The sequence below is a fragment of the Priapulus caudatus genome, unplaced genomic scaffold (assembly GCF_000485595.1).
Source record: "Priapulus caudatus unplaced genomic scaffold, Priapulus_caudatus-5.0.1 Scaffold1308, whole genome shotgun sequence".
Taxonomy (NCBI): Eukaryota; Metazoa; Priapulida; class Priapulimorpha; order Priapulimorphida; family Priapulidae; genus Priapulus; species Priapulus caudatus.
In genome coordinates, this window is record NW_014578369.1 from 56,158 (window position 1) to 66,800 (window position 10,643).

The window sequence follows — 10,643 nt, forward strand, 5'->3', positions numbered from 1 at the left end:
TCCCCCTCCTCCTTCTCCACCAGCTTCTCCCCCTCCTCCTTCTCCACTAGCTTCTCCCCTCCTCCTTCTCCACCAGCTTCTCCCCCTCCTCCTTCTCCACCAGCTTCTCCCCCTCCTCCTTCTCCACCAGCTTCTCCCCCTCCTCCTTCTCCACCAGCTTCTCCCCTCCTCCTTCTCCACCACCTTCTCCCTTCTCCCCTTCCTCCTCCACCAGCTTCTCCCTTCTCCCCTTCCTCCTTCTCCACCAGCTTCTCCCCCTCCTCCTTCTCCACCAGCTTCTCCCCTCCTCCTTCTCCACCACCTTCTCCCTTCTCCCCCACCTCCTTCTCCACCAGCTTCTTCCCTCCTCCGTCTCCACCACCTTCTCCCTTCTCCCCTTCCTTCTTCTCCCCCAGCTTTTCCCCCTCCTCCTTCTCCACCAGCTTCTCCCCTCCTCCTTCTCCACCAGCTTCTCCCCTTCCTCATTCTTCACTAGCTTTTCCCTACTCCACCTACTAGTACTTCTCTAAACTTCTTCCGCCCTTCCCCTCCCCCTCCCTACAATGCTCCTTCGCTACCCTGTACCAGAACTTGGTATTTTACACAAACCTTCAAGTGTACACAACCAATCGTAACACAAAGACGAGCTGTCATTGGTCGGGTTGGGGCGGGGCGTGGCTATCTCAGATATTTCGCACTCGTCAGGTATTTCGCGCGACACCGGGCGTTGTTTTCAAGTTAAGAATCCTTTTCGCTTAGTCATATAATTGTCGCTAAAGCTAGGCACCGTAAAGTGTATGCGCTATGGGGAACTAGAAATCTGAGAACGGACGCTTTTAGTTTGCGCCAAGATGGCGACGAGGCGTACTCACCGACCGTTCTCTGCTTACGAATTTTTTAACATAAAATAAAGGCACGTGTTCGGAGGGCCGCTGGTCATTGGTCGCGCCCTTTTCTACTGTGCTGCCACTCGTGACGTTGGGTCGTGCGCCATTCGCCACCGTAATAGTCATTCGCATTCGTAATAGCCATTCCTATGCCGCGCGCACATATAGCACTGATGCCACGGCTATTTCGAGAGGCTATTTCTAGCTCGCACTACGCGCTGGACCTTCTCGCATACTCTTCTTAGTAGCACTGTGCTATGAAACTTCGTCGTAGCGCGCTGCTATTTGCGTAGCACGCTGCTACATTGTTTCCCGTTTCCTTCAGTGGTTATTTGTGTCTATGCTTTCGCTTCTCTCTCTATCTCTCTCTCTCTCTCTCTCTGGCTGTATATTTATTTTCATATATTTTATTCCCACGTCCATATGATCCTATATGTTTCATTTGCATCATTCGCTCTGCTCATGGCTGTATCCGAGCGTCCTCATATCTCACGTGTCATTGCGTTCCTGAAGTATGCGCATCACAGGCACTTGGAACGTCTCAATAAAAAAATAATGATAAATAAACACGAATGTATTTACTACCAAAATCTTAATGTTTCTCCACTTTCTTTCGCCTATTATTGCCGATAACATGCTGTAAATGCCGTTCAAATTATGGACTGCAACACACAAGTACACCGCACACACGCCACTGTGCCCAAACAAGAAGAATATAAGATTAAAATAAAAAATAAAAGACAAGAATATAAAAGAATAAAAGAGCCTATTTTATTCTAGTTGTTTGTGCACAGCGGCGTGCGTGCGGTGTACTTGTGTTTTGGAGAGGAGCATTTGAACGACATTTACAGCAAGTTATCGGCAATAATAGGCGAAAGAGAGTAGAGAAACATTAAGACTTTGGTAGTAAATACATTTCGTGTTTATCTACTTTTTTTTTATTAAGACGTTCCAAGTGCCTGTGATGCGGATGGGAAAGCCGTCTGTCTTGCAACCTTGTGTTAGGTCAAGTGACGTCAGGGCTTGATTAGTGACGATTCCACGTGGACTCACATCTCGTTAAAATACCTCGCTTCTCACATGATGCCACTCACATACATGCATGCGTACATTTAGGAGTGTGTGCTTGCGAAGGCGTCCGTGTACTTGTGGGTGGGGGTATGCGTAGGTGTCTATGGTGAGGGGTGCCCCCGTGCGTGTGTACGTGCGAATGCGTTGTATGTTGGTGGGTGCATACGTGCGCAAATGTGGATGCGTGTGATAGTGTGATCGTATGTGTGAGCGTATGTTGTGTGTGCGCGTGCGTGCTTGTGTGTGCGTGCGTACATCTCCGTATTGACATATGGCATGAGTGAGTGCCCTTCTTCCCCCATACACGTTCCTCGAATTGAACAACTGTCAGAATATTGCCTCGTTACTACGACCCATCAATATGTTAGCAGCCATCGGGCAACGGCTACGAAATCTCATCAACAGTGGGCGTGTGTGCGTGCGTGCGCGCGTGTGTGTATGATTGTGGTGTGTGTGATGATGTGTGTGATGAATATTGTGTATGCATCTACGTGGGTGCCTGCGCACGTGAAGTACGTGTACGTGCTTTGCTTGTGTAGTACGGCGTTTTAGCTTTAAGATGGAGACATGGGAAATTTCGCACATTACTCATGCAAATGTTCAGGGACGGCCGGCGATGGACCCAGAAGACTTTAGCTACATACTTAAGAGCACACATAATTCAGCGTGGACAGAATGCATTTTAGAATAGCTACACAACTAAGAGCACACATAATTCAGCGTAGACGGAATGCATTTCAGAATGGTACGAACACATTAACTTCAACAAGAATGCGACGCGGTTTATCAAACGGCCATCATTAGGCAGGCAACGTCAACGGTGGTCGGCGCTCCTACGTGGTACCATCGAACATTATGCGGCAATCGTGTCATTATATCCACTACCCGCGTCATAAATTCGTTTTTAAGTCTAAACAGGTCGCGACGGGGATGCGTACGGCTTAAAAAAGACGGGTTTTGGTAGAAACGGGAGAGACGACGACAACCTGTGACCGGTACGTGTACACTGTTTTTATCCGTGTTTGTAATAAAACTGTAATTGTCACCGTTTATACAACTGTTAAGTCCTACTGTCTGCGTACGAGAAATATTCAACACTACAATTTGGCGCTGTGACTCAAAGAACCAGGGTATCCCATTGCCAAACAACGAACTAAAGGTACTATAGCTATACGATGCACGAAGGTCGAAAGAAACGCTGAGTGAAGACAACTTTAACGATGAAGAAGAAGAAGAGGAAGAAAGAAAACAGAAAACCTATGACTATAGGACTATTGTGCCGTAGGAAGGAAGTGTTGGCGTTTTTGCCATACGACCAGTGCGTATGGAATTGACGTTGCCGCTAAGGCGTATATAAGCCAGAACTTATCTTGTACGACCTGGCTATCGACAACTCGAGGAACAGCAGAATGCGATTACGACGACGCAAGGAACAGCAGAATACGATCACGACGACGCGAGGAACAGCAGAATACGATCACGACGACGCAAGGAGGAGAAGGCAGAGGAATGCACGTTTTTGTAGCGAGATTCGGCAAATTGCGCACTTGCCGGATAACGCACGGAACATGCAGACTACGGTTAATTACGACTCACTAGTACAGCATGTCACAGACCACAGCAGCTGAGACAGCACCTGAGATATCGGCTGGATAAGGGGCCTACCGCTGGCGACCAGGCAAGCAAAAGCGCAATGGATGAACGACACTGCAATACGTATTACGGGTGAGTGAAGCAATCTTGTGTCGGCAGCTATTTTCAATTTTCGTAATTAAACTGGAAACTATAGTTTTCAAACCGCATGTTTTATAATACACGAGTGTGTTAGCGAAATACTAAAGCACTTTTCCTACCTATAACTCCCACTACCACCACCACCACAACACCACCCCACCACCACCGCCTGGCTTACGAGTTCCTAAACTGCGTCGTACAATGCCCGAATTCGTACGTAAATACGTAGAATAGTACTAATCTGTGTAGTTAAGAATGCGTCATGGGCATTTACTTGCCGCAGAAGGAAAGGTCGGCTGTTATAAAGCCATGACGACTCAAGGCATATAGTATTAAGGGAATGAGTCGAAGTGCTAGTTAGACGCACCAGTTAATGTAAGAGAACGGATGATACTCCCCTAGAATCGCTGAAAATGGTCCACGAAAGTAAAAGTGAGACGATAGCGAGAGTATTTCGAAATGACGGTACTTTAACGAGGCCAGCAGAGCCCGGGGCCTATAGTGTAGCAGTGCAGCGAAATAAACTCGGCACGCCATTCCATGGTAACCGTTGAGGGCACCTACGTGGTCATTTTATTCTTATATACAGGCGTTAAAAATGTTACCCATGTTAGATAAATTGCCACTCACATTACAGTGTACGGTTCACTGGGAATGTACCCTTAGGACCCAAAACACCCACCTACCCACCCACCCACCATCTACCTGTTTGATTCTCAAAAGTACATGTTATGTTATTTCGATGTTCATACTTGCAAAACACAGAACAAATTTATAATAATGAAGGCCGACACAGTTGTTTCACAGCCTATCTGAATGAATGTATGTATGTATGTATGTATGTATGTATGTTTCGCAGCCTAGAGTAGACATGCTAAGTGCACAAAATAGGGGGTTGACTTCAAATCATGCTACAAAGGTCTCCTTTGGCATAAACGTTCCTTAGGTCACCAGAAACAAAATTATCCAAAGACACACGTTCTATCTCAAAATCCAAGATGGCCGCTGGTGGCCATTTTAGAAAACTTGACCAACTCACAACTCCTGAACCGTTTGTGATAGAAATTATTGGGACACATGTTGTTTAGCTAATTTAAGGTCACTGAATTAATTTTTGGCATTAATTCTGCATTTTAAATACATTTAGAGGTAAAATTCAAGAAAAAATACAGAAAGTTGATCTTTTGATAAAATATACCACACCAGAATTTGTCCGGGGACTGCATTAATTTGACAATGTAAGCACATCCGTTCACATTCCTTCACTCAGCTGGGCCCTCATCTTTCTGTACCTCCCTCATCATATGGGTATATGAACAAGAATCCTGGCATCCACAGAGAATCATGCAGGGCTGCCTGTGCACATGGCACTTGCAAGAAACCTCACAGTCTGTCTTACTGGCAAAGCTGACAAGCTGTGGCATGTCCCGAGAAATGGTGGGAAGTGTGATGTAGACTGGAGTTGGCACTGAGTCCGGCGATTCTTGCTGCCACCCCTATTCAGTTGGAGGGACATGCCACACCATTATTGGGCTGTTAGGAGATTCAGTGAACAGAGGCAGCATCTATGACTTGGCTAGGGGAGTAACTGGTGGTTTTGTGATGCTGGCATAGTATGCAGCTCATGAGATCCATTCACCAGCTTCAAGTTTCTGTTTGGGTAGAAGGCTTCTGACTCGCTCCAGCCACACATAGCCTTCTTCAATGATACTGGTTACAGAGCGTGAAGCTGGACAAGGATGACTGTTGGTCCTCAGGGCAGGAACATGCAACACTTCATCATTTGGCAGTGAGACATCGAGATCCATGGTCGTGTAGCTAGCTGGCAAAGAACTCAAAACTTTTTTCCCCATCTCAGTTAGAATAAGGATGTCTGTACAATTTTCAACTTTTTGTTTGTCTGAAGAGAAGTGCTGGTGAATGCTGATGCATGTTCCATGGAGAGCTGATTTTGCTGTTGTAGAGGATGGGTTGTAGTCAATATTGTCAAAGCCACCTGTAGTGAAGACATGCTTGACAGCCTGAGGAGGCACTACCACACCAACCTGCTCCCAGTGACCAATGACTGAATTTGCAATGGCTGTACTCAGTACTCTAAAACGGTCATAAGAGATGCAGTCCTCTTTGATGCATAACATCAATTAGAGATTCACGGCCAGATTGAAGATGTACTTTCATAGCCATATAAAGCGAAGCTGGTGTTTCCCTCTCCCTGATGTGGCGTGAAACACTCCCAGGTTTCTTCGATCTGCATCCAACAGAGTTGAATATGATCTGCTGTCCTATGGATGTTGCAACTTTGGACTTCTCTGATTCAGGAAGTAGCTGATCAATACTCGGTCCATCAAGAAGCATGTGTAGGAATGTTCGCAATGTAGGTAGGATGGATTCAGCTTTAAATGCGTTTAGAAAGGAGCCTGTGAAAACCTGACTTATGTGGATATAGTCACGACGGAGGATCTTGGCTGCTTTGTGGCGGATGGTGACCTCAGTTGATGTACTGTCTTTCGTATTCAAAGCTTTCCTTAGATCATCTTCAAAAACAAGAGACCAGCAACGACTCATTTTTAGTAAAAATGAGTCGTTGCTGGTCTCTTGTTTTTGAAGATGATCTAAGGAAAGCTTTGATCCCTGACATCAAGCTAGTAAATTTTTTTTACTAGCTTGATGTCAGGGATCATGCGCTCAATATCTTCTCTAAGGCGTGTTGTGTTGCATTTGCTGTGGGAAAACCGAGAACCGCAAACCGCTTGTCATAGAGGGCTGTTATGGCAGCCATTGCTATTGAGGTGCCTGTACTACGATTATCTTTAATAAAGTCAACTAACTTATTGAGAACATGTGCTCGCATCACTTGATTTTATGACTCTCAGTTATGTCACAACCGACTGTCTCCACTTTTCTGTATAGCCGTGTTAGGTATGCACAATGGTAGACAGCATTAATGGCGATCATATCACCAGTGAAAAGTTTTGCCAACAAACGTTTGTCACCTAACAGTCTAGCACAATCATTGACTCTCTTGTCCAAGCCAAGAGTGGCAGCCTTCCTCATATCTTTCCTGTTGCCCATTTCATCACAGAAGAGACATGGAGTGTCAACTGGTTTACTAAAAGATGCAGAGGCTGAGGGAAAGGCCTGTGTGATGGACATGGCACCACTGTTCATGCGGCGAGTTTTTACAGGGCTGACTGACTCTTGGTATTGATGTTTCTTTTTTGCCCTCTGCGCTTCTTGGATGTTAACAGCATTCCTGCAACTTTTATGCCACACCACTTGATTACACATCATTAGCTGCTATAATCATCATAATAACACATCATCATAACAGCCCTCTATGACAAGCGCCTTGCGGTTCTCGGTTTTCCCCACATCAAATGCAACACAACACGCCATAGAGAAGAGATTGAGCGCATAATCCCTGCCATCAAGCCAGTAAAAATGAATCGTTGCTGGTCTCTTGTTTTTGAAGATGATCTAAGCAAAGCTGTGGATATGAAAGACAGTACATCAACTGAGGTCTCCATCCTCCACAAAGCAGCCAAGATCCTCCGTCGTGACTATCTCCACATAAGGCAGGTTTTCACAGGCTCCTTTCCAAACGCATGTGAAGCTGAATCAATTCCACCTACATTGCGAACATTCCTACACATGCTTCTTGATGGACCGTGTATTGATCAGCCACCTCCTGAATCAGAGAATTCCAAAGTTGCAACATCCATAGGGCAGCAGATCATATTCAACTCTGTTGGATGCAGATCGAAGAAACCTGGGAGTGTTCCACGTCACATCAGGGGGAGGGAAACACCAGCTTCGCTTTATATGGCTATGAAAGTACATCTTCAATCTGGCCGTGAATCTCTAATTGATGTTATACATCAAAGAGGACTGTGCATCGCCTATGACCGTTTGAGAGTACTGAGTACAGACATTGCAAATTCAGTCATTGGTCACTGGGAGCAGGTTGGTGTGGTAGTGCCTCCTCAGGCTGTCAAGCATGTCTTCACTACAGGTGGCTTTGACAATATTGACTACAACCCATCCTCTACAACAGCAAAATCAGCTCTCCATGGAACATGCATCAGCATTCACCAGCACTTCTCTTCAGACACACAAGAAGTTAAAAATTTTACAGACATCCTTATTTTAACTGAGATGGGGAAAAAAGTTGTAAGGTCTTTGCCAGCTAGCTACACGTCCATGGATCTGGATGCCTCACTGCCAAATGATGAAGTGTTGCACGTTCCTGTTCTGAGGACCAACAGTCATCTTTGTCCAGCTTCACGCTCTGTCACCAGTATCATTGAAGAAGGCTACGTGTGGCTGGAGCGAGTCATAAGCCTTCTACCCAAACAGAACATTAAAGCTGGTGAATGGATCTCATGGGCTGCATACTATGCCAGCATTACAGAACCACCAGTTACTCCCCCAGCCAAGTCATACATGCTGCCTCTGTTCACGGAATTTCCTAACAGCCCAATAATGGTGTGGCATGTCTCTCCAACTGAATGGGGGTGGCAGCAAGAATCGCCTGACTCAGTGCCAACTCCAGTCTACATCACAATTCCTACCATTTCAGACATGCCACATCTTGTCACTTGCCAGTGCCAGTGCCGTGCTGTGTGCACAGGCAGCCCTGCATGTTTCTCTGTAGATGCCAGGGTTCTTGTTCCCATACCCATATGATGAGGGAGGTACAGAAGGATGAGGGCCCAGCTGAATGAAGGAATGTGTTCGGATGTGCTTACATTGTCAATACAGTCCCCGGACAAATTCTGGTGTGGTATATTTTATCAAAACATCAACTTTGTGTATTATTTCTTGAATTTTACCTCTAAATGTATTCCAAATGCAAAATTAATGCCAAAAATGAATTCAGTGACTTCAAACTAGCTAAAAACAACAACATGTGTCACAATAGTTTCTATGACAAACGGTTCATGAGTTGTGAGTCGACCAAGTTTTTCAAAATGGCCGCCGGTGGCCATCTTGGATTTTGAGATAGAACGTGTGTCTTTGGATATATTTTTCCTAGGGTTCTAAAGAACTTCTATGCCAAAGAGGACATTTGTAGCATGATTTGAAGTAAAAAAAAACACTTAGCATGTCTACTAGCCTATTATAGCTTATGTCTATGCCTATAGATAATACTATATATACCAGGCAATAATTTCTCTGACGTGAGCAAACGGGTATTTTTCATTTCAAGACAAGCAGGGCTTTTTGATAGAGAGGTATTATATCTGGTTACGGGCATATGATCCGGACGATGAGTACAATGACCCGGAAGACGTGCAGCATCTGGAGGAATTGCACCAACAGATGCTACAGTATAGTCTGACGGAGTTGGCCCCGTTGCCACGGCCGACTCCACGGCTGCCACTCCACGGGGACCCTTTCGCCTAGGTCCGCGCAGACCACGTCGGTTTGGAGGGGGCCTACTTGGATGGTTGCTAAGTGGGTTCGTTGGTTACTGGTTATCGTGGTTTAAGTAAGCATTAAGCTGGACAAACTTCTACTCTCTCAAACTAACGGGTATTTCTCCCATGCAAATGATGGTCATATATTCATTCTCTATCAATTGTTTTTTTCCTTTTTTTTCACGTTTTCACGTTCTTTTATACGCAAACTATAACTTTTGTACGAGATTTATAATCTTTGTACACGAATTATCACTTTTATACGCAAATTATAACTTTTGTATGCGGTTTATAACGTTTGTACACGAATTATCACTTTTATACGCGAATTATAACTTTTGTACGCGATTTTTCACTTTTATACGCAATTGTTACGTATTCTCCGCAATAAAAAAAAAAATCTTGTACGCGATTTCTTTCCAATTATTATACGCCTTGTTTGACTTTTATACGCGATTGTTTAGCTATTGTACGAGTTTTTGGTAGGCGATTGGTGACGGTTCGACGTGGTGTCCTTGCGAGGGGACACGATATGTTTTCCACGATTGTACGCGGATACTATGTTCTTAGTATTACTATAGTGATTAGCAGTATTTTAGGACGATGAGGTTGCACGCGAGTTTTTGCGGAGATACGGGTTTTGACGATGTGATATAATGTTATGGTTGCACGGTTTCGAGTTGACTATAGTTATGCTATTGTGCGGTTGCGGTTATGTTATCAGTATGGTACGATTATATACTTAAGCGGTTACAGTTACAATCAGACATATCACGATGATAGTACAGCCCTTCACATTGTCCGTGGCTCACATAAGCCATCCGCTCAAAAATTCATCGAGGGTTTTCTTCCAGTCGGGAGACTGGGCTAAGCCGATTTCATCGACTTTTCTTATGGCAGGGTGAAATGTAGTATGGCGTTTTAGATTTGAGATGGAGACATGGGGAATTTGGCACATTACTCATGCAAATACGGTTCAGGTACAGCCGGCGATGGACCCAGAAGACATTAGCTACATATTTAAGAGCACACATAATTCAGCGTGAACGGAATGCATTTCAGAATGGTACGAACACATTAACTTCAACAGAAATGCGACGCGGTTTATCAAACGGCCATCATTAGGCAGGCAACGTCAACGGTGGTCGGCGCTCCTACGTGGTACCATCGGACATTAGTCGCGACCAGTCATTATATCCACTACCCGCGTCATGAATTAGTTTAAGTCTAAACAGGTCGCGACGGGGATGCGGGCGGCTTAAAAAGGACGGGGTTTGGTAGAAACGGGAGAGACGACGGCAACCTCTGACCGGTACTTGTACACTGCCTTTATCCGTGTTTGTAATAAAACTGTAATTGTCATCGTTTATACAACTGTTACGTCCTACTGTCTACGTACGAGATATATTCAACACTTCACTTGTGTGTGTGTGTGTGTGTGTGTGTGTGTGTGTGTGTGTGTGTGTGTGTGTGTGTGTGTGTGTGTGTGTGTGTGTGTGTGTGTGTGTGTAGTGTGTGTGTGTGTGTGTGTGTGTGTGTGTGTGTGTGTGTG

At 45.1% G+C, this 10,643-nt stretch overlaps 1 protein-coding gene across 1 annotated transcript in view; it reads left to right on the forward strand.

Moving 5' to 3' along the window:
- Nucleotides 1-8,357, forward strand: part of LOC106816189 — a 12,129-nt gene extending 3,772 nt beyond the window's left edge. Inside the window, exon 2 of the mRNA XM_014820751.1 lies at nucleotides 7,108-8,357. Coding sequence (XP_014676237.1) covers nucleotides 7,113-8,357 — 1,245 coding nt within the window. The 5' untranslated portion in view covers nucleotides 7,108-7,112. The remainder of the gene's footprint in view (nucleotides 1-7,107) is intronic.
- The last annotated feature ends 2,286 nt before the right edge of the window (nucleotides 8,358-10,643 follow it).